The sequence below is a fragment of the Cordyceps fumosorosea genome, assembly GCF_001636725.1.
Source record: "Cordyceps fumosorosea ARSEF 2679 chromosome Unknown scaffold_5, whole genome shotgun sequence".
NCBI lineage: Eukaryota > Fungi > Ascomycota > Sordariomycetes > Hypocreales > Cordycipitaceae > Cordyceps > Cordyceps fumosorosea.
This window is the reverse complement of record NW_017387305.1, coordinates 214,806-238,002: the sequence shown is the minus strand read 5'-3', so window position 1 is coordinate 238,002 and position 23,197 is coordinate 214,806. Positions and strand designations below refer to the sequence as shown.

Below are 23,197 nucleotides of genomic sequence, written 5' to 3'. Positions count from 1 at the left end.
GCGGTGAGCTGCATGCTTATCCCCGCTGACGCACCACAGGGCAGCCCACCCGGATGAAGCCATCCACATGGACAGGCCCTGCGGCTACCAAACACAACACTAAGAACTCCAGCACCATTCTCCCGCATTTTGAGTCACTCGATCCTTCAACTCTTGATCGTCGAATCAGCATGGATGAGTCGCTAGCTCTGACTCCAAATAGTCCTCCCAAGTCCGTTTTTACGCGATCGATGCCCAGCGATACACCCCGCCCACGTAAGCACTGACAAGGGACGAAGGGGCATCAGCTGCGCGATATCAGGCTACATGTACTCTGATTAATATAGATATGTAGATGCATGAGGCAAACAGACACAACACCATCATCCGCACCCTTCGTTGGCATGCTGGCATGACGTATTATTAGACTGCCATCGCCTTCAGTGTCAGCCCTGGTCTACTGCACGCACTGCTCCCATCGCTCGACAGTTTCCATCACCGCATCAGCACAAGAGACTCCATCACGACGGGCAAATGCATCAAGTGTCACCGCCCGCGGATAATTCCCGTGCAATAATCTCACCAGCACCCAGGATCGAGCTCCGTTCATCGCGCGAGGCTGGCAGGCTACATGTTGTACCAACAGCTGCGTCTAGCACCATACGCTCTCTCTCCCATCCAGTCAAGCCGTCGCCGCATCCATATCAGATTACAGGACAGAACACCTATCCATAAAGAGTCGAACACGAATGCATCCGACTGCTAATCAAACACACAGGTAGTGGCGTCAATGTTGCGCCTGGCTTTGCAGGCAAAGCACCACGCCAATGTCCCAATTGGTATGGACGCGGCGCTGGCTTGAAACACGAAACATCTTCACCTGCAAGTACTACGCCGCATCCAGCTCCTCGATTTGTCGGGCGTATGCGTAACAGCCTAGGCGCATCTGCACCTGCACGTCTGCTCCATTTGTACCTGGACAGCCGGGGTAACAGTACCTATCCCCATTCCCTCGATGCTTCCAGTAGATTTCCTTTTTGTGACAAGTCGAATCCACCTCTTCCCCGTGGCTGGCCATCTGGACTTATCAGCCTCGTTCACCCACAAACTACGGATACGGAGTACTCAGTACAAGATGGCAGCTTCACCTCTCCCGCCCAGTCTACACAACTCGGAAACGGAAGACCTTGGACGTCAATTGCGATGTCACCTCCCGCTTTCTTTACAAGGGTTTGCGGCTGCCTCAAGCCGCGACGGGGCTTTTTTTTGTTTAGTCAAGCCTGACTTGGCCATCCTCTGGCTGATAACAAGCGAGCATTCGACCAGTCAGCTTGCTCGCTGGCGCAGTGGCTCACCACCGCCTGAAACTAGTTTGCTGTCCAAACTCTGTCAATATTCACAAATTACAGATTACCTAAATACCCAGCATAGGTAGGTATGTACTGTAGGTACCTGGCTACCTCGGTGCTTGGCCACCTCGTGGCATTGACAAAACTCTCCACCTATGGAGCGGCTCGTCGTCCGTGGCGCTGCTTTCTGGGCGCGTCTGAGGCTCATTCAAGTGCGGACTGCCAACACCAGCAATGCAGAAGGCGGGCAGCCAACGGATGAAAGAAAACTCTAAAAACACCCTTTCAGCTACGCGCGCAGAGGCTTCGTCCGCTGCTGCTCCAGCCAGACCCAGGTCCCAGCTCACCTCAGCTCACTATCTAGCTTGGGCCTTCGCCAAGTACCTGGATTCCGTGTCACGGGCTCAGTGTGGGCGGCCCAAGTCACTTCAGCACAGACACGATCGTCGCCCGGCGTCATGGTAGGTCGCCATAGTGAGTGAGTCTGGTGCCCCTTGACTCAGCACAAACCCCAGTTCCGTATTCAGGAGAGGAATCTCAGAGATATCGGATCACTTCACTGTTCAACTTGATTCAATACTGGAAGTTACAGATTCGCCCGCCTCAGTAGCGCTCCTAGCCAGAACGAGCTCTTAGCTACATACATATTTTAGCATGTTGGCTCGGGCACATTATCATCATGCACCCCGACGTGCTCACTTTGCTTCTTTGCTACGACACCGAATTGTCACTGCGGTTCTGTTTGTTAGGTGCATTAGAACTGTGCTTTTTCTATGCTAAATACTTTTCGAGGCTCCGCAGATTTGCCTCGCGGCACTTACTAGACGCCCACCGCTGGAACACTGAGCTGACACCATGTCTCACTTGCAGGAAAAGCAAAAATGCCCGAGTTTTTTTCCCCTGCATCCGAACTTGATCGCTCCAACATGACGGACAAATTCCCGTTCATTCACGGACCACGAAAGAGGGGAACTTGGGAATCTTTTGTCGAAGATATGCATAGTATGCCACGTGCAACCATCGTCGCGTACTGGATTGGTGCAAGAGTGACGACTACTGAATAAGCTGTCGCCTATGTGATCTTGTTCCTTGTTTCTTCTCCAAACTGGAAGCAGCCACGGACAAGTATTCATCCCCCAGCAGCCCAGTTATCCGGTACGTCCTCTTCTCCTGCTATTGACAACAGCGTGCAAATGCGGCGGCACAACAATCCCTATATTGAATCGAACCTCAGCCATGCGAGCAACGCAATGCCGATTACCACCCCGTGTTAATCCGTACTTGCCGCCGGGCAAGCCCTGGGTGGGACGATGTGCCGAGACGCACCTATTGACCCGTCAATCTTCTTTCTCCTTTTGAGAACTGAGCAAGGGTCCAGGCGACGAACTGCAAAATGGTCCGAGCACGCATTGACCCAGCCCACCGTTTTTGTGGTACAAACGCGGAGCTAATTAATTTGAGATGTTGGCTCGCCATCTTTCATCAATTCGAGAGTTTGCTGGCACAAAGAAAACCGATGCCTTCATAAACGCGGAGCCGTCGACCCGATCCCGTTGTTTGCGACCCCCCACCACTGCGCATCTGGCAGCATAGTTGTATGCCGCGACCAACTAATGATGCCCCAAAATCCGACGAAACAGCCAATGCTTTTATTAGTAAGCTACTGACAGTTCACGCCTCTAGCCGTGGTGTTGCCCTCCCAGACTGTGCACAGTACAACTGTGCCTACCCTATACCGTAAATCGGATGTTCGAGTCCAATTTGGGGGTTGCATACAGGCCCGGAATCATGAAACAGGCCGAAATTCATGATCTTTATGACAGAGATTGGCCACGAGCTTTTTCTAGACTTGCAAATTGGGTTGGTCATGTACACGACATACAGGGATATGGGAGGCACAACTGCCGAGATGGATGAATTTGTGTCGTCACTGGCGATATGTCCGCAGATCATGGACAGAGGGACTGATCGAGGGCAAAGAAAATCCAGTTTGCCATTACTCCAACAGCGTGGAAATGGATAGTTTCCCTCTCAGACCTACTCCTCATCCGGACCAAACCAGGCATCGAGATCGTCAACGTCTTCGCCCTTCTCCTCAATCTCTGGAATCACCTGCCCCTCGATGTCGTCATCCAGCTCGATATCTAGCACGCTGCCCTCATTCTTGGTGAACCCCTCGTCCGCCGCCGCCGCCGCCGCCGCCTGTTCCTCTTCCGCCGATTCGATCGGCACGTCGCGCTTGCCAAACTTGCGCACGAAGAAAACGTACGTGTCGGCGATGCGACGGCACTCGACGCCCTTGAGCGAGGCCAGGCCGGAGAACTGGGCGCAGTAGTTGTACAGGTCCTTCTTGAAGTTGTCGTCGACGCGCGTCTTCATGGCCTTGGTGAAGCGGCCCTGGCTCTTGGTGTTGCGGTAGCCAAAGTCGTGGCGCTCGCAGCTGGGCACGAAGTTGAAGCCGGCGGGCTTGTCCGGTGACCAGGAGCACTTGTCCGAGGACCAGTTGCACTTGCTGGGGTTCTTGTCGCGGCGCGCCTTTTGGAAGGTTGCCATGGACGCCTTGAAGATAAGCTTGTCGGTGGCGGCGACGCTGCAGGTGGTGGCGCGGGATTCGAGTGCAGCGCGGGCGGCGTGGGCGGGAGAGTCGCTGGTGGGCAGAGCGGCGGCGCCGGTGGCGGCAAGGACAGCGAGGAGGGAGAGCTTCATGGCTTTCTGCGATTTGAATAGAGAGCTGCTGCGTGGCGGTGGCGGTTCAGAATACTGCTGCGTAATGGCTTGTTGATAAATGACCGAGCAAGATGAACACCTATCACTGGTGGTACAAGCGACGAGCAAGGATGCGATTGGATAAGGATATGGATGATGATGAGGCTGTGAAGGGTTTCATGTTTAAATTGAGGGCAACTCTCAGCTGTTTATATACCTTGAGAAGCGGTCCAGCTGAAGGCCTCACCGGGGCCACCTGCCGTGGACCTCGCACAAACAGGTAGGTGGCTACAAGCAAACTCGTCGACCTACAAATGAGCTTGTTTTTACAGTGCCAAGATAGTAAAGCAGCCTTGCCGCGTCAAATCAGATGCACTAATTCACACAAGGAAACCAGCTCGACATGTAAAGGAAACCTGGGTATCCGAAGTTGAGCGACGGCTTACACGTCTTTCGTCGTTTCTCTGTGGACCCCGAAGGTCCCCAGGTAAGCTCAGCCGCACCTGGGCAACCCCGTGAGGGAGCAGGGAAACGAGCGATGCGAAGATTTCCGTGAGCCAATATCGATGCCTCGTGGGTGGCACCGCCCGACTTCCCCCATTTGGAAGGCGGCAGTTGTATGCGCCGGCTCATCTCGCGGAGGCGGCGCCACAGCTCGGCAGCCGCTTCGTGTCCCCCAACTACCAGAACACACACCGAAGGGGAAACGGGGAACGGCTTGTTTATATATCCACTGATCTGCAACTTGGCATTGGCTGTGCAGCTTCGCGCACACGTTGCCTGGTGTATGGAAGCAAGCTCGTGCTGCGTTCCAGAGTGTCCATGGCGGGAACCGGACAATAATAGGATCATCACTGGGACTGGTTCCGAGGACCAGGCTATGATTTCCTGGGCCTTTTCAAAGTTGATGACCGAGACCGCTCGCCTTGCCAATGGACGATTCGCCTTGCCTGAACGACGACCAGTACAGCTTCGCCCCCAGCTCTCTGCGAGTCCGCGAGTCTTATAGGAAGACTTCATAACATGGCCAGTAACTATTCCCTCGAACGGCCTTCTTTCTTGAGAACAACGTTCCGCCAACTGATGCGGTCTCTTTGAATGGCCTCAGCGCTGTGCAGCTGAGGCCAAGACTTCGTCACCCCCGCCCAATATAGTGATGCGGTCGGGGGTGGCTGTGTTCCGAAATTCTCCAGCCTTACCCGGATGGCTCCTTTGCGGATTGTCCTTGTAAATTCTTCTCCCGCCATTTTCTACATCGTCCGATTTTGAGCTGTCAGGCCCAGTGTCTTCTTCTTCCAATGCTGGGCTCGCTGGTTCCTCGACGCGAGGGCCCTCATCTTTTGTGCTGCTCTTCTCCACGATCTTGACCACCTTGAAATAAGTGGTATTGATGTTCTTATTAATGACTAGCTAATACTCCTATCCCGCCTCTATTGCTATATACAGGTCATCCTAGGTGTAGTCCTCGGGGAGTAAGCGCTCGTTGTGGAGCGCATGTCGCGCATCGATACGCAGTACAATGAGGTTGGACCCCGGAGGAACTTGAATCCGGCGTGGACCCGGAGACGGACGGACAAGTATCTGCTCTTCGTTCTTGGTCGGGATGGCCTGTTAAATAAAGTAAGGGCTGGCGGCAGAGGCGGCCAGGCTGAGCGTGGCATGGCTGTGACCATGCACTTGTAGGAGACTGAAACTGTTAGGCGCAACCCGGCGCTTCTCCCGAAAACAATGCATAATCGCCCACTTGTTTCGGCCTGCACCTGCTTCAGTATGGGCAAAGCATAATTTTCAATGGTCGGTTGACATTGTTGTCCGGGGTTGAAGTCGACTAAAACACAGTCTCGTCTCGTCTTGACCGAAACGCCCTGTCTGCGTGACGTGTTTGGCGTCGTTCTATGCGTTTTGTGATGCAAAAATCACCAAGCGGACGAGAGACCAGTAAAACACCAGGAAGTGGACAAGTTTTAACTAGAAGAAAAAATGCAACAACTTAGTTCGAGGCTGGAACAGACGACGGTGCATTGCTCGCTTCATAACAGCTACTTTCTCGTTCAACCTGTCAAGAGCCGTCTGCAAATAATCGGCAGTCAACTTTGCCGGCCATCATGCCCATGCCCAGAGAAGCATCCAAGACTACAAACAAAATAAAGTTAAAGTTAAACATACATTTCTCTATCTGGCCTGGCGCTGCACACTCGAGCGAGCTTCCTCAACCACTTGGGCCTTGCGAACATGATGCATAGGCCAGACCATGTTTCGCGTGTGGTGATGCATACGGCGCAGGGGGTTTATTGGTAAAATGGCCTTATTTTTCGACTGCGCCATGAAGCTTTCATCACCGGTTTTGCTCGCGCAGCACCCAGCGGTCGGTTTCACGGCCCAGACGCGGCCGCCAACTACCCAGGTGAAGTGCAGATGCACTTGCGGAAACTAGAGACTGAAACGGAATCTGTGGAATTTTCGGCAAGAATTCTCAAAAGAAAAACAGCCATGGATAGTGTAGTTGGAAGTCAAAATGCTGAGACTACTGACGGTCAAGGAAAAAGGCAGGGTAGGGTAGTCATTAGTATTTAAGTTGGCTGCTTCCGCTCGTTCTATTGATAAGAAATCTCGTCAATAACTCCATTACTACTTTTCCTTATCCCTTTTTATCCCTTTACCACTTCGTAACGAGAAAGATTTCTTTGCTTATTCAAAATGCACTTCTCTGTCGTGCTTTTATTAGTCCTTACCACCGCACTTGCCGCGCCGGTCGCGGATTTCCCCAGTGCGCATGTCCAGAAACGAAGCCCCCAATTCGGTCAATTCAGCGGCTCCAGACCCAATCCTACGGACGAGGAGATTGCCCAGAACCTAGGGGTCTTCTCTGGCCTCCTGCCGCCTGACGAGGATAGACTCATCTCTCACGAACCGATCACACTAGCGCAGATTGACTTCCTCTAGAATAGCTTTCAGCTAAAGGAGAAGAAGGATAATGAATAACGCCTTGAAACGAGTACCTTAATTTAGTTAGTTTAGTGGCTCTAGACCTAATCCTATAGACGAGGAGATGGCCTAGAACCTAGGGGTCTTCTCTAGCCTCCTGCCGCCTAATGAGGATGGACTTATCTCTAACGAACCGATCATATAGGCGCAGATTGACTTCCTCTAGAATGGCTTTCAGTCAAAGGAGAAGAGGGATACTCAGAACGACGCCAAGAAACGAACCCCGCAGTTCGACTTTGGGGGCGACTTTGGCGGTGGCAGCGACTTTGGCGGAGGATTCGATGACGGATTCGGTGGAGGGATTCGGCGGGTTTTCCAAGTAGGCCTTGAACGGGTAAGTATCGACGATTTCGACGACCAATATCGCAGCATTGCTGATTCTCTCGCTAGATGTACTCTGCAGAATGTGGAGGATACGCTTGCCATGGGCGAGATCAACTACAGTGCAGGGCGCTGCTGAGTGGCTTGGTCAAGTTATGCGCGTATACTGTGATTTAAAAAACAACGGGATGGATGGAAAAGCTGTAGCTTCATCTTAGACCCTTTTTATAGGTTTTCTCTTCCTATCAATAAAGGTCTTTCCCTATACCACCCTATCGTGTAGTATTTACAAGGCGGATTCTCCACGCACGTATTGCTCGTCACGCTGATGCGCTGCCAGCGGTTTCCTTTCAGTCCTTTAGCGGTCGTAATGAAGTTATTAAAGTCACGTATAACTTGACTATTTACTTTTGTAATAAACGCCTTCTCTTTATCAGTGGTAAGTAGAAATCCGCGGTTGATCCTCCCGCGTACGTAGGTATAGGCACAGTGCGTGGCTTACTACTGTATATACACCCTACTGTACATAGGGTAGGTAGTCCAACTCAGTACCCTTCAAGTTACCTGGTCCTGCTATTTCCGTACAATCGCGGCCGATCAGCGCTTCGACAAACGGCCCTCAAGTAAATACTAATTGAAACTTGTGTTCAAGCTCTTCTTCCATATCAATTACATATTCCCCTACAAAAACCCAACGGTAGCGCCCACCAAGACCACCCGCCAACAACTACCGGGTAGACCGTCGTGGCTCAGGCCAACAACGTGGCGGGGCTGGCGGCCGATCCGCGCCCACTCCCATCCCATGACGATGGCTTTTCCAGAGGCGCAGCTTGCGACCATTCCTCCCTCCTCCCCTTTCCAACCTACATCTCCCGGAGCCGCCAATCTTGCACACAACAACCACACAGTCATGACCGCGACCGCTACACAAGACAGCGTCAAGGTGGCGACCCCGGAGCCCGCCATGCTCGCCAGCCAGCCAGGGCGCCACCAAGCAATGGGTAATGTCCGCCTAGAGCAGAGGATAGCATGGTCACGGCTAACAAGGAACGACCTACACAGACCCCCAACAACCGCACGCCGAAACCGAAAACGACAATAAAGACCCCGAACTTGGGCTGCGAGGTGGCCAGCAGGGTGAAATGTGCCCTGGTCGCTTCTGCTTCATCATCCCTTGCCCAATTCCCATCAACTGCTGCATCTTCCCTTGCCCTTGCTGATTGGCAAGTCTGGCTGACAACGACAAGTTGGCCAAATACAAATTTAATGACTAGTTAGCTATAATGAACTCAATCTACCAACTTTCAGAAATCGCCTTTTTTGCGCGGCATTGTGAGAGCTATCCACGGAGCAGTCAAGGTGATTGAAGTAAACATGAATCAAGGCTACCGAACTATGATATCGTTACGCATAAAGACAGTCTTGAGGTATAAAAGGGTACAAGTCCGGCTTCTATGAGAGCCGCAAACACAATCCTCTACTGCTGATCCTTCTTAGCCTGCTCAGCCTGCTCAGCCTCGGCACGCTTCTCGAGATCCGCCTCAACACCGCGCTGGGCCGCCTTACCGTCGGCGCGCAGCTGGTCGTAGTGGGCCTTGCCCGATTCATCGCCCATCGCTGTGGCCATGGCACCGCCAACGACGCCCTTGGCACGGTCAGAGACGCCGCCAGCCAGGTCGTTGAGCTGTCCCTTGGCCTCCTGCTGTTGTCCCTCGAGGTTCTGCTGACGGCCGGCCTTCTTCAAACCCTAATGATTGCTGTTAGTACAGATCACTTGCTTGCCCATGGCTGGCCAGGGAGTATAACATACGTCGTGGCCGACGAGACCGCCAAGGGCCTCCTTCGCGGAGCCGATGGTCTGGTTCCAGGATCCGTCAGATCGGTCGGCACTGTCCTTGGCAACGCCGCCGTCGCTCGAGACGCTGACGCCACCCGCCTTGATGCCGGCCTGGGACTGCTCGTGCTCCGTCTTGGCCTGTTCCTGCGTAACCTGGCCCTCAGCCTGCTGGGTGGTGTTACCGGTGAGGCCGCCGAGAGCACTCTGGACGGCACCAGTAGCCGAGTTGACGTAGGACTGGAGGGTGGAGGGGGTCTGCTGGTCCTTGGTTTGGTCAGACATGGTGACGGTGTTGTTGCTGTTGTTGATGGTGGTTGTTGTGAGTGAAGCGTAAAGAGTGGAAGTAGGGCTGTGATAGTGGTGGAAAGGGTAGTAAGAGTGGGAGATTTGTTTGATGTCTGGAGAGGAGAGAAAATGCGTGTAAGAGGAGGGCGGGGGTGGGATAGCTTTATACTCTTTCCATGTTGTACCCAGCTTCACGATGCCCCTCCTTCCTGGCGAGCTTTTTTTTTCTTCATCAACTAGCTCGCGAAACCCTCCATCTGACATGTGCGGCAACCCCTTCCCAGTGCTTTCCTGTTTCCAATCTGCAGGTAGCTTCCCGCATCGTGAGCCAGTCACGACGCCGCTCCAGCATTGCTGTGGCGCAAGTTTTCGTAGTGGTGATGTCATAGATGCTCTTTGAGGCAGGCAGGTGCCACACTGTGTGTCGTCGGTGGGGCTCACATTGGCTGTGGCTGGGGCGTCCAGAAACAACCAGAACGCCGCTGATGTGCCCGAAATCAAGGAAAATGAAAGAATGCTCAGTTTTATATTGCACATGTTTGCTTAAAGGAACCATTCACGCAATTGCCTCTTCTCCATTCGCATACGCATGTGGCTGGTGTATTGGTGGACTCTTCGAGATGGGGCCTGTGCCGATTGCCGTTCCGTAGTGACACTCTCCACCAGATGTTAAGTCCACCCTGGAATTACGTAGTTGCAAGGCATATCCTCTTTCAAGCTATGGGATTCGCCGTCTTAATGTTTAAAACAACCGCCGGAGGAGTGCCCGGTCGCGAGACAAATGAAGGAAAGGTGCAACACCCAAGGATCATGGCCGAAATGACAAGCAATTATACAGACAACCATCGATTTATCCTCTTCGACCCGAACTACAGCCAACAGTCGCTATCATGCAACCGCTGAGCTCTTCAACACTCTATCAAAACACCAACGTGAACAAACGACTTTGAGCTGGTCGACCCGTCCTATACCACCACGTCCGAGCTACTCTAGCTGCACCACGCCATGGGCAATCTAGATGTATTCATTGCTTCATGCCTTCCTGAAAGTTGATTACAAGAGGTATCATTATTGTACAGTCCTTTTATACACACGAATTCCAGCCGTGTTCCTGCCATACGGGTGGCAAGTTTCTCTATCGTACCATCCCAATTTTCCCATCCTGTTCCGTCACCTTAATGCTGGCTCCATTGGATCGTGTTCAGATCGATACCCTCCTGAACAAGCTCCCACAGTGGGCTCAGCTCGCGCAGGAAAGTAACGCGCTCCTCGACCGCCTTGAGCACATAGTCAATCTCAGCCTCGGTGGTGAATCGGCCAATTCCGAAACGAATACTGCTGTGGGCGCTCTCGTCGCTGTTTCCGAGAGCACGGAGAACATAGCTGGGTTCCAGAGAAGCCGAAGTGCATGCGCTACCCGACGACAGGGCAATGTCCTTGAGCGCCATCAGTAGCGACTCGCCCTCAACGTAGGCAAAGGAGACGTTGACGCAGCCAGGGTAGAATGCATTGGGATCGCCATTCTGCGTTGTATGTTCCATGGCGAGGAGCCCCTTGAGCAAGCGATCAGACATTGCCTTGATGCGCTTAGAGTCATACTATTGCCCGAATTAGTAGCTGCGCCATTGGAAACGATCCAGTAACAAGAACGGCGAAGTATTTAACAAAATCAGACAATCGCTTCGATCAACATGAAATGGCCTTGTCACGGGCCATTCAGAAAGCCATGCATGTAGAGCAACTCATCACAAAATTCAAGCATAAACAAGCAAACAGTCACGTACCTCCATCTCTTCCTTGGCGATGCGGCAAGCTTCGCCAAAGCCAGCGACCAGTGGGGGTGCCAGAGTACCACTGCGAAGACCTCGCTCCTGTCCACCGCCAGTGATGAGGGGGTCCAAACGGACACGAGGACGGCGACGGACGTAGCAGGCACCGATGCCCTTAGGGCCATAAATCTTATGCGATGAGATTGACATCAGGTCAATATTCATTGCGTTGACATCGAGGGGAATCTTGCCAACAGCCTGAGCGGCATCGGTGTGGAAGAAGATCTTGTTCGAGCGGCACAGCTTGCCAATCTCTTCGATGGGTTGGATGACACCAATCTCGTTGTTGACAGCCATGATGCTGACGAGAGCAGTCTCAGGGCGAATGGCCGCCTTGAGCTCGTCCATGTTGATCAGACCGTTGTTCTGTACTGGCAGATATGTGATTTCGAAGCCTTCATCCTGAAGATGTCTGCAGCTATCAAGCACGCACTTGTGCTCGGTCTGTGTTGTGATGATGTGTCTCTTCTTGCCGGAGCGCCCGAAAAAGCGGGCGACACCTTTGATGCTCATATTGTTGCTCTCCGTCGCACCGCTGGTGAAAATAATTTCTTTGGAATCAGCACCAATGAGGCTGGCAATGTGCTCACGGGCCTCCTCAACAGCCTTCTCACTCTCCCAGCCGTAGGCGTGTGTCCGGGAGTGCGGGTTACCGTAGACGCCGACGTAGTACGGAATCATGGCATCGAGGACTCTGGGATCAACGGGCGTCGTCGCTTGCATATCGAGATAGATTGGCCGTTGTCCTTCCTCCATAATAGCAGCGTCTTTGAGGACCTCTGCGACTTCACGTTAACTCTTCTGCTCGTTGAGGGCATTTCGCGCGCAAGCAGACACATACCTGCCATGGGGCTAATCTTCATCTCGCTGCCATTCTGCATCATTGAAGGGGGGATACCAGCAAAGTCCTTCTTGTCCAGCTTGATGGCTGTCTCGACTTGAGCGTTATTAGGCTTCGACCCGGTAACGTATGTTCGCCTCCTGGCGCCGCCGATAATCGTAGCCGCACGAGCAGTGCCTTTAAGAGACACGCCAAGTGCTGAGTTACGGCCCAGACGGGCTGCCGAGCGCATCGCACACGATGAAAGGCTAGCCATTGTGATGTGGCGATTGACAAAAGATGTTCGTGGCGAGGATGGAGGAGCGGAGATAGCTGGCACACAACCTTTATTGAGGATGGCAAATCTCAAGAAATTGTTAGGTCAGCTTCGGCTCGGGGTCGGGGATAGGTGGGTCTCATTATCTACTTGCTGATTGGCTGGCCCGGAGAAACATTCCGAATGATTGATTGGGCATGGAGTATCAAGCTATGTACATGGATGTAGTTCTGTGCAGCACTGGAGCAGAGTGGAAGGGAATATCGGCATTAGGATATTATAAAGGGAATGGAAGATCTTGAGGTGCCATGGGGACGAATTTTCCGGAACCACAATGATGGATACAATGTTACCAGCTTGCGGGACTTAGCCTTGTAGTACCTGTGCTTCGCCAGCCGGGCTGACGTACAAGGAGCAGTGCGCCACAATACACAGCACAGCCACGGCACCGTCGTCACTGATCCAGCTCGCCCAGCGCCCAGCGGCAAAGCGATTAAACCTGCTTTCGCCGCTCTGTATTCCACGAGCACCCAAGCTTTCCGCAACCACTCGGGTCACTCGCGACAGCATCGTCGCCTGTCACGACGCCTTCACTTCATCCATCACATTTTCTTGAAAGTCCTCAGACAGGCAACCCGTTGCAATGAGTTTCAAAGGCTTTTCTAAGAGTATGGTCCGAGTAAGCGACCCCTCCTGTGACGCAACGGGCAACCCCTCCACGCGCAGTTTTCGATGGCATCGCGACCGGTAGCTAATGCACCACACCACAGGCGCCACAACAGTTCAAGGCGAAATTCAACATCGGCGAGCATACCAAGGATGCGGTTTACATGGACGCCGAGCGCCGATTTCAAGAACTCGAGACCGAGACAAAGAAGCTGCATATGGAATCACAGAAGTACTTCAACGCTATCAATGGCATGCTGAACCACCAAATTGGGTTCAGCAAGGCCATGACGGAAATTTACAAGCCTATCTCTGGCCGCATGTCTGATCCCACCTCGATGAAAATTGAGGGCAACCCGGAGGGCATCGAGGCTTGTGAGGAGTACGAGTCCATCGTTAAAGAGCTTCAAGAAACCCTCGCGCCGGAGCTGGATATGATTGAGACTAGGGTCATCAGACCAGCCACTGAACTTCTCGATATCATCAAAGTCATCCGAAAGACAGCACAGAAGCGCGACCACAAGCAGCTCGACTACGATCGTCACCGTGCGGCCCTCAAGAAGCTACAAGACAAAAAGGAGCGCTCTGCCAAGGATGAGAAGGCAATGTGGAAGGCTGAGGGTGATGTCGAGCAGGCCACACAAGATTTCGAGTACTTCAACTCTCTGTTGAAAGATGAGCTGCCCAAGCTATTCCACCTGGAAGCACAATTTATCCAGCCGCTTTTCCAGTCGTTCTACTACATGCAGCTCAACATCTTCTACACCCTCCACGAGCGAATGCAGCGCTGCGATATTGGATACTTTGATTTGACGAGGGATATTGAGGAGGCCTTCCACGAAAAGCGCGGCGATATTCAAGAGCAAGTTGAGGCTCTCTCGATTGTGCGATTCAAGACGACTGGCCAGCGACGCCCACCGAAGTACCAGCCCAGACCGGCTCTCGAAGGCGGCAAGCAGCCAGCGCTTCTCACATACGGCAATGATGCCTCCAGCCCAGCGTCGAAGCCTAGCCCAAAGGTCAGCGCTTATCAGCGACCAACTTCCACAGCATCCGCAAAGTCATCCGCCCCGCCCCCGTATAGTGCTGGAAACTCCAGCATGGCCATGGTCGCGGCGGCCAAGTCGAAGCCGCCACCACCGAAGCCGAAGCCCAGTCACCTGGCCGGTGCAAAGCAAGCCGAAACAGTAACTGCGCTATACGATTTCGCTGCCCAGGCAGATGGCGATCTCAGCTTTTCGGCTGGCGACGTCATCGAAATTGTACAAAGAACACAAAACGAGAACGAGTGGTGGACTGGCAAACTGCGAGGCAAGCAGGGCCAATTTCCTGGTATGTGGAAGTCTCGCCTCGAGTTCGACAATAAGCTAATTGCCATATAGGAAACTATGTTCAGCTGCCGTGAGGTGGGGATATGTGCGTCGTATTGTGGCTTCATTGCATTTCACACCTAATTAGGTGTAAGCGGATTCCTGAATTGGAGGTTCACGACTTGAACGGTTTGATCTTAATAGATGGCGAAGTAACCGGCGCAAATCAAAGATTTATGTTTAGTAGGATAATACGCGGTATAGCACAAAAGAAACACACAGTTCCAATACATCGTCTCTGGCTCTGCTGACGGAAGACAAGTGTAGCGCACGCGGGGTCAACTCGCCGGATGAGGGGAACTGACCCCTGGATCCCAAGGGGAACTGACCCCCGATTGGAAGGATCTTTTGACAATATGACACCTCCAGCTAAGCGTCTCTGCGGCCAGCTGCTCCCACTAACTGCTGCTAAGTAGTCACTGGTGCGGGCTTTGTAATAGATTGGAAGTTGGTGTGATCCTCGTGAAGACGGACAGTGTGAATGAATGGCACGCCGGCCTAGTCTAGCCCGAGTGTACGCACTGTGCGGACTACGCCTTTATAAATACACGCCTCTTACTGGGCCGGCCGGTCACCGTGTAAGGCAGCCTGATCCAATCCTAGGGCAGGCATTCTTCTCTCACACACAACTCGGACAAGTTTCAATTGCTTCCTTACTTTGGCTGATTTCAAGTCTCTCCGGTCCTCATCCAACATGCTGAACCCCGATGTGGACTGGGCGGCGCCCTTTCAAACCGACAAGCTGCTAGAGATTCGCTCCTCTGGCAAGAAGAAAATGCCCGGGATTAACGCCATGTCTGGTATCGACAAGCAGCTTCACTCTTGCCCTGTCAAGGTCGGCAAGCTTGGGATTGAGGGTGATTGGCATGACTTGACCTTTCACGGAGGCCCGGACAAAGCTATTTTGGGTTGTAAGTCTCAGTCGTCCGTGCTTAGCACCTTGCTGGCTCAACAGCTCACATCGTCATGACAGACTGCTCTACCCATTACCCGGACTGGAGGAAGAGCTACCCTGAGCGCGCCGACAGGTTCGTGCCGGGCGGCTTTGGCGAGAACTTTGTGACGGCGCACATGAACGAAAGGAACGTCTGCATTGGCGACATTATTCAGTTTGGTGACAGCTTGAAGCTTCAGGTCTCGCTGCCGCGACAGCCTTGTTACAAGCTCAATCATAGGTTCTCGCTCAAGAACTTTGCGCCGACGACATACAAGACAAGCCGCACCGGATGGTACTACAGGGTCGTGCGGGAAGGCACCGTGGCTGTCGGTGACGAGGTGCGCCTGGTTGAGCGCAAGTGGCCCGACTGGACGATTGAGAGGATACAAGAATATTTGCATCGCGTTACAGATAACCACGAGATGAATGAGAAGTTGGCAGCCATCGAAGCTCTAGGCGATGAGAGCCGCGGCATGTTTAAGAACCGTGTGGCAAAGGCCCTTCGCAAGACGGAGCCCAAAGTCGAGGAAGTGTGGCGCAAGTTCAGAGTCACTGAAAGAAAGCAGGAGACACCTCGAATCATCTCGCTTAAGCTGGATACAAAAGAAGTTGACGAGGTTCTACCGAAGATGCTTCTTGGGGCTCACGCCAGGCTACGACTCGGAAATGGCCTGATCCGCACATACTCGATCGTCTCTGGAGATGAGGGGGGCGTTGGAATCGGCAATAGCTTTGAAACTTGGCATCTCTCTGGAAGAGAATAGCCGCGGCGGCTCCAAATACATACACGAAAATGTCAAGGTGGGCGACATGATTGAAGTTGGCCGCATCACGACAGATGTCAAGCACGGCATGATGTCCAGCAACCACGTATACGTCGTTGGAGGCATCGGCATTACCGCCTTCATTGCCGTCATGAAGAAGGTGCACCAGATCAACTATAGTCTTGAACTGCACTACGCGGCTCGCAGAGCCGAAGAGGCTGCCTTCTTGGACAGGATGGAGCCATTCCGCGACCGCGTCAAGATTTACGACAAGTCCAAGGGTCAATGTATGGATATTCCTAACCTCGTCAAGACACTGCCCTGGAACAGCAAGCTGTACGTTTGCGGCCCGCCCAGGATGATGGAGGCGGCGAAAGCGGCCGTCGAGGCAAATGGCTTGTCGCACGATGAAGTCCACTACGAAGCATTCACTGCCGACATCTCCGGTGATCCATTCGAGGCTGTTGTAGCGAACAAGGACAACAAGAAGATCAATGTGGGCGAGGATGAGAGTCTGCTGGAAGCTCTGCGTCGTGAATTCCCGGGCGTTCCTTCGAGCTGCGAGGTGGGCAACTGTGGTACTTGCAAGATTGTACTCAAAAAGGGCCAGGTCAAGCATAGAGGCAGTGCGCTGGAACCGGAAGAGCAAAAGGGCCACATGCTATCTTGTGTGAGTCGAGGCCTAGGAAGGATTGTCATTGAAGTATAAGGTAGCTTTACCAATATTATTATCTTGTCCGCCTGCAACAAGATCCACCATCTTACAATGAGGGTACATGGATACATGACTGTGCTGTGGCAGCACACGCCCAAGACTCTCCCATATGTCGTAGCAGGGGGTTGATTCCGCCAAATAATGATGACGGCCAGCCTCCATTTTTTTGTCTATCAATTCCTCTCATCAGCATTTCTTTTGTTGTCCAAGTTGCAATTCGTGTGCAGGGTAGGCGTGGGGTCTACCACCAGTCGGCTCTTATCGATAAGACCGGGCGACGCTTTTTTTTCTATCGACTAAACTTGTTGGAGCAGCTGCATCTTAGAAAAGCATTTACGCAGAGTTTGAAAATACTGCACAGTTCTGTTTAGCCGTCAACATGGCACGCATAGATGCGGGGAGTGATCAGTTTGTGATTTTACCAATCCAGATGCCGCCCTGCCCATCCTTCCCCGAAACCGCCGTCCACGAAATCCGCCTACGACGAAATGCGCCCAAGATTGCGACTGCGAACGACTCGCGCACACTGTTCCTGAAGAATATTCCAGCCGATAGCACAGAACAACATTTCCGCGCCGTATTCACGCAGCTCGTCGGCGCGGGCCGCTTCGAGGGCATCAGCTTTGAGGACGAGGGCAGTGCCACGCATTCCCTCGATCCTGCGCAGACTGTCAAGATAAATACGATAGCGAAGAAGCGCAAGCGAGACGATGTGGAGCTGGAAGAAGAAGAAAAAGAAAGACAAGCGATACAACTACCCGAGATCTGGACGAGGAAGCTTTTACGAAGCAGCAGCACCGCCGTCGTGCTTCTTGCTGACGAGAAGAGCGTGCAGCTAGTTCTGAAGGCTATTTCAAAGGCCAACAAGACGAAGAAATACCCAGTCTGGGAGGACGAGTCATCGCGCGGCGTATCACCACTTGGCGTACCCTGGATATCCTCCCACTTGCGAGACTCGCGGGTGGACAAGGCGGCGGCTCGAAGGTCGGTGCACGCTTTCTTCAACGCCTTCAATCGCAAGGAGAAGGAAGCCATCGAGCTGGCCAAGAGACTGCGCAACGAGCCTGATGAGGACGGTTTCGTTACGGTCACACGTGGTGGTCGCACGGCGCCCGCCAGCAAGTACGAGGCTGAGGAGGCCAAGCGTCGCATGGTGGAGAAGGACAGCAAGAAGAAGTCCGAGATGACAGACTTTTACCGCTTCCAACTACGCGCGCGCCGCAAGGATGAGCAAGCCGCTTTGATGAAGAGGTTCCAACAGGACAGGGAAAAGGTCAATGCCATGAAAGAGAAGCGCGGCAAGTTCAGACCGGAGGCATGAAGGGAGTCGGAATATGAAGCACATCCTGGAATCATGTAAGTTTTAATCTTCTTCATCTTATACACACTGGACCAGGATGACGCCGCGGGGCCATCAGAGTGCAATCGGTTAGCTGCCTTTTGCCGCATGGTGAAGACAACCGCGTTACCAAAATCTTCTCAACTATGTCTGAATGGGTTCCTTTGTCACTACGCTGCTTGGATGAATCTCACAGGATAGCCTTTACTGACCCTTTTATAGATACGGAATATTGTTCTAGAGGTGGTTAGGTACATGTAGTCTCTCCTCGTAGGGACGCATCGCACTGTGGCTAGCACTTTGGTGCAAGATAGTCGGCCACAAACGATGTAAACGCCGTTTCGACGTTGCGTAATATCTGCGACAATGCGGACTGTAAATAGACTTATAAATGAATATATAAAACCAAGCAATCTTTTTTCATCCTGGATCGTTCGCATCCATGTCGCACGAATCCATACTCGTAAATAAGATGACGGCTGTCAAGTAATGTGGGGCGTATGTCTTGATTGTTTACTTTCCCCCACCCAGCAACCAAACAATCCCACCAGCAGCGCTAACATATTTGCATACCGAGGAGTACATATTCGCTTACACGCGAGAGCACTGCTTCAGACGCAAGATAGCGGATGGTCTCTCGTGAATTGTCAGTATGGTTGAAACGGAGAATTTGCGCGCCGCTTCGGCGTACATCAACAACCAGCTCCTGTCCCGCGGACTGCTGAGGGATGGCCAGACGATCGACTTTGCCGGCCACGGAAAGTGCGAAGACGCTTCGGTGACTGCCGGGCGCATCATCAGTGTCGTGAACGACTTGATCCTGCGGCGCGATGTAAGCACTTTTTACCACGCATCTGAGCACTTTGCCCATGTATTTTTCTAACAATGAAACCGAAGCGGGATGCCGACCACCGAGAAACACTATCGACGACGATGCGCTCGCTGCGCGCCGAAAATATAAAACAACTTCACGATATAACTAAACTGGAAGAAAAGAACGCAGAAGCGCAACGGAAGCTCGAGATTGCCACGGCGGCCGAGAACGCCGCCAAGACACAGCTCAAGTCTGCCGAATCCGCAATGCGCGGGCTCAAGGAGCAGCTGGCACGAACCAAGGCCTTGGTTGCGCAGACAAGGACATCGTGCGCAACCGAGGTGCGCCGACGAGACAGGCAGATCGATACGCTGAAGAAACAGCTTAGCGAAGCCGGACGAGCTCGTGGTGTGCGCGCAAACCCTGCGATTACGACCATAACAGTAACGGGCAATGTGGATGAGGAGCCATCTTCGCCGACCAAGACTGGTGGCATGTTGATGGACGAATATAGCCTGCGGGGTGAATCTACAGTGTCGCTAGCCAAGTTGTCGCAAAACTTGAGCGAGGAGAATGAGGCTGTTCTAGCACTCATGTCACAAGCAATGGATCAACTGCGAGAGATGAGTGGGCTGGAAGATGTCAAGGCGGAACATACCCAAAGCAACCAACAACAAAGTTTGGAGGACATGTCTTCAGAACTCGAGGGTGTCATGGAACATCTGCGCCACATCTTGAACAATCCGTCATTTGTTCCAATCGAGGAGGTTGTTGTCCGCGAGGAGGAGATTAATCGTCTCAAGGAAGGATGGGTGAAGATGGAGACCAGATGGAAGGACGCCATGCTTCTCATTGACGGATGGAGAAAGCGAATGGCCGCGGGTGGAAGCCCAATTCGAGAGGACGAGCTCAAGCTTGGCTTCCGCCTGGGCTCTGTGAGATTGACGGGTACAACGAGCGCTATTGGAGACTCTACCCTGGCACCCCTTTCCGAGGAAGCTTCCGATGAAGAGGAGCGGGCACAACACCAAGACGAAAATATCTACGATCGCAGTGACAACGAATCTGACAACTATGACGAGGAAGAAGCGGCATATGATCTGGAAGAGCCCGCATATGGTGGCGAAATGGTGAACGAAGCCCCAATAGTAGTCCCGGCAGAGGAAGGTCACAATGATGCGGTCAAACAAGATCCGGAACGGTCAGAGGAACTGCCCCAAGAAGCACAAGAAATACCGGGACAATCACCCGAAGCTGAGGACCATGCGGTAGATGAGACCTCTCGCGAATCAACTCCACTACCGGAGCCTCCGCAGTTGAGTCCTTTGCGGAACTCGTCTTCTGCAGGCAACCGAGGATCTCAACAAGTACCAGACACAGTGGCAACTAGGAGGAAGCAGCCAGTGGGCCTATCCAGTAGCTCACTCCCAGCACCTACCCAGAGACAGCGGCCAGCGGCCGGTGAACTGCACGTGCAGAAGCGAGGCCTTGAGCAACCCGGCTGCTGGCCGACAAGAATTGTCACGAGAGCCAACGCCAATCCTCGACCAGCCACAAGAGTTACATCGCTAGAAGAAGCACTGTTATCGAAGCCGGCACAGGCTCCAGAACCCTCGAACAAGCACCCCGTCGAGAAGGAATTGGCAACGAAGCCAGAGCCAAAGACACAACAAGAGCAGGGCCCAAAGACGGAACTGCATGAGACCAGGCTACACAAGTCGACGATTCGGACAACTCAGCGCACCACAAGCCGTACAAGCCGATTAACACCACATAAGCCTTTCCCGAAGCCGGCGGAGCCAATGCCACAGCAAAGCCCGTTGACAATGTCTAATATTGAGGCCAAGCTTGCTGCCTCTGAAGCTGATGCAGATCGAGTGCGTGCGAAGCTCCTAGCCGTACGAAGCAGATCTACCACCCTGAAACCCGCCGACAGCCTGAGCGAGCCAAGAGCCTCGCATCGTTCGACACGCGATGATCGTCCAAATCTCGAAGCAGAGAAGCACACACGGCCGCACCGAGCTGTCGACAGATCTGATAAGCGGGCGGATGACTTAGAGAATACCGATCCGGTCAAGGTCGACTCTGAGCCTCCCACGCGTGAGCCAGGCGATGGACATCTGAAAGTGCAGAAGCGCAAGCGAGATACTCGCATATCGAGTAAGAGGTCGTCGAGACGGCGAAGTACGTTGAGTCCAATGGAGCTGGAGACTCTTATTGCCGGAAATGGACAATAGAGGCGGTTTCTGTGATTTGAGTTTTCCTTTCTGATTGTATATATATACGCATTGGGGTGTTCTTGAATGCATGGCGTGGGGGCGGGTAGTAATATGATATGGGAGTAACGTTATGGGGGGGGGGTACTTGCGATATGAAAGCATTAGATGACAAGGACAGCGTGCGCATAAATACAAAGTTTTACCTTCTTTGTTAAGAGATTTCCGATTTGATTGTATAACGCCAATATTGATTTTGTATTGTTGTTGAAGGGTGGAGGCTCATCTGCTGCAGCCGCGGGCCGCGACCTGACCGGAGTGACCCAGGGCAAGCTCTCCGTTTCTGGACCCCCGCCAAGCTTCATTTTCAGCTTCTCAACAGCTTCACCACAGCATCCCCGGGTGAGGCGCACACCATCCAAACCCCCTTCCAAAGCAGGGAAACACCGCCACCGATAATCATGAAGCCTGTCATTGCCATCCCGGCGACGCTGGCGCTCATCGTCTTCGCAGCGGCCCGACGGTCGCTGACGCCAATGGGTCTCGTGGCCGCCACGGCGACGGCGGCTGCGCACGCGTACCACCCGTGGAACATGCCCTTTGCGCTCCTGGTTGCGTTTTTCCTGGCAGGAACTCGAGTTACAAAGGTGTGTACTCTCCGACTAGAAGCTTACGCAGCGGCATGGAGCTAATGAGTTGGTGTCGCAGATCAAGAAGGACGTCAAGGCCAAGCTCACGCTCAGCGCAGCTGGTGCGTCCGGAGCTGAGGGTCCCAGAACGCATGTTCAAGGTAAGTCGACCTACGCCCGTCTACGCTTGGAGAAGAAGGAGAATAAGGCTCTACGATTATGGGGTGCAGATGCTAACAAGCAGTAGTCCTTGCCAACTCGCTCGTCGCATCCATCCTCTCGATCCTGCACGCGCGCCAGCTCCGCCAGCGCGCCGCCGCCTACGCCGACCCCAACACCGACGACCCCTCCGGCTCCATGTGCTACTCGTACGGCGGGGACCTGCTGGTCGTGGGCATCATCGCCAACTACGCGGCCGTCGCGGCCGACACGTTCAGCTCGGAGCTGGGGATCCTGTCCACCGCGCGGCCGCGGCTCATTACCTCGCTGGGCCTGCGCCGCGTGCCGCCGGGCACCAACGGCGGCGTGACGCCCCTGGGCCTCGCCGCGGGGCTCTTCGGCTCGCTGCTCATGGTGACGGTCGGCTTCGTGTTCCTGCCGGCGTGCGGCGAGGCGGCGGCGTCGACGCTGGGCGGCGGCGCGCCGTGGACGCTGGCGGATCGTCGCGCATTTCTGGGGTTCCTGGTCGCGTGCGGCTTCGCGGGCACGCTGCTGGATAGTCTGCTGGGCGCACTGCTGCAGCGCTCCGTGCGGGACGTCCGCTCGGGCAAGATCGTGGAGGGCGAGGGCGGCACCCGGGCGATGGTGCACGCGACGACAACGACGACAGCGGCGGCAGGTGAGGGCAAGGAGTCGTCAGCCGGGTCGCCGCCGTCGTCGCCGACCAAGGGTCTCCCGTCGCGGGTGGTCGAGAGCGGGCTCGACCTGTTGGACAACAATGACGTCAACTTCCTGATGGCCGTGACGATCAGCGTCGGCGCCATGTATCTGACGAGCCTGCATTGGGGCATCCCGGTGGAGGATTTGACCAAGCTGTAAAGGGATGGATGGCCAGGGGCCGAGGGGTTGTGGTGGTGGTGCATTTCGTGCGTGCATAAAACTTGGAAGTATGGACCACGATGATGACAGCATGCAAAGATTTGTGACGCGGGTGATGCCAAGAAAGGTATCTCGTGCGCACCTGGACAGTAGGGTTTGCCTCAATCTGGAGGTGATCGGCAGTTCCGGATCAGCATAGAATAAACGAGGTTAAAAATCACAGATTAAATAATAAAGCAAAAATTGACAATGCAATTTGACGTATGCGAGGCTACACTGGTCCAACAATTACAGCCATCACATGCCGCCCCGGCTATTCTT

At 53.6% G+C, this 23,197-nt stretch overlaps 7 protein-coding genes across 7 annotated transcripts; 4 read left to right on the top strand and 3 right to left on the bottom strand.

The window, feature by feature from the left end:
* Window positions 1–3,365: 3,365 nt before the first annotated feature.
* Window positions 3,366–4,034, bottom strand: ISF_02776 (Phospholipase A2; the record flags this gene model as incomplete). The annotated part of the gene is made up of 1 exon (XM_018846382.1): window positions 3,366–4,034. One exon carries the CDS (start codon window positions 4,032–4,034, stop codon window positions 3,366–3,368), a length of 669 nt encoding a protein of 222 aa, XP_018706110.1.
* A 4,783-nt stretch (window positions 4,035–8,817) lies between these two features.
* On the bottom strand, window positions 8,818–9,459 carry ISF_02775 (CsbD-like protein; the record flags this gene model as incomplete). Its single annotated transcript, XM_018846381.1, has 2 exons — window positions 8,818–9,087; window positions 9,151–9,459. The coding sequence occupies 2 exons, from the start codon at window positions 9,457–9,459 to the stop codon at window positions 8,818–8,820; spliced, it is 579 nt and encodes a 192-aa protein (XP_018706109.1).
* A 1,178-nt stretch (window positions 9,460–10,637) lies between these two features.
* On the bottom strand, window positions 10,638–12,388 carry ISF_02774 (cysteine desulfurase; the record flags this gene model as incomplete). The annotated part of the gene is made up of 3 exons (XM_018846380.1): window positions 10,638–11,060; window positions 11,247–12,070; window positions 12,133–12,388. 3 exons carry the CDS (start codon window positions 12,386–12,388, stop codon window positions 10,638–10,640), a joined length of 1,503 nt encoding a protein of 500 aa, XP_018706108.1.
* A 643-nt stretch (window positions 12,389–13,031) lies between these two features.
* ISF_02773 (Amphiphysin-like protein) lies at window positions 13,032–14,459 on the top strand (the record flags this gene model as incomplete). Its single annotated transcript, XM_018846379.1, has 3 exons — window positions 13,032–13,067; window positions 13,159–14,386; window positions 14,437–14,459. 3 exons carry the CDS (start codon window positions 13,032–13,034, stop codon window positions 14,457–14,459), a joined length of 1,287 nt encoding a protein of 428 aa, XP_018706107.1.
* A 659-nt stretch (window positions 14,460–15,118) lies between these two features.
* Window positions 15,119–16,834, top strand: ISF_02772 (Amphiphysin-like protein; the record flags this gene model as incomplete). The annotated part of the gene is made up of 3 exons (XM_018846378.1): window positions 15,119–15,335; window positions 15,380–16,074; window positions 16,163–16,834. The coding sequence occupies 3 exons, from the start codon at window positions 15,119–15,121 to the stop codon at window positions 16,832–16,834; spliced, it is 1,584 nt and encodes a 527-aa protein (XP_018706106.1).
* Window positions 16,835–17,219: 385 nt separating this feature from the next.
* Window positions 17,220–18,161, top strand: ISF_02771 (hypothetical protein; the record flags this gene model as incomplete). The annotated part of the gene is made up of 1 exon (XM_018846377.1): window positions 17,220–18,161. One exon carries the CDS (start codon window positions 17,220–17,222, stop codon window positions 18,159–18,161), a length of 942 nt encoding a protein of 313 aa, XP_018706105.1.
* A 670-nt stretch (window positions 18,162–18,831) lies between these two features.
* On the top strand, window positions 18,832–22,876 carry ISF_02770 (hypothetical protein; the record flags this gene model as incomplete). The annotated part of the gene is made up of 5 exons (XM_018846376.1): window positions 18,832–19,011; window positions 19,077–21,177; window positions 21,537–21,856; window positions 21,918–21,999; window positions 22,086–22,876. The coding sequence occupies 5 exons, from the start codon at window positions 18,832–18,834 to the stop codon at window positions 22,874–22,876; spliced, it is 3,474 nt and encodes a 1,157-aa protein (XP_018706104.1).
* Window positions 22,877–23,197: the final 321 nt, after the last annotated feature.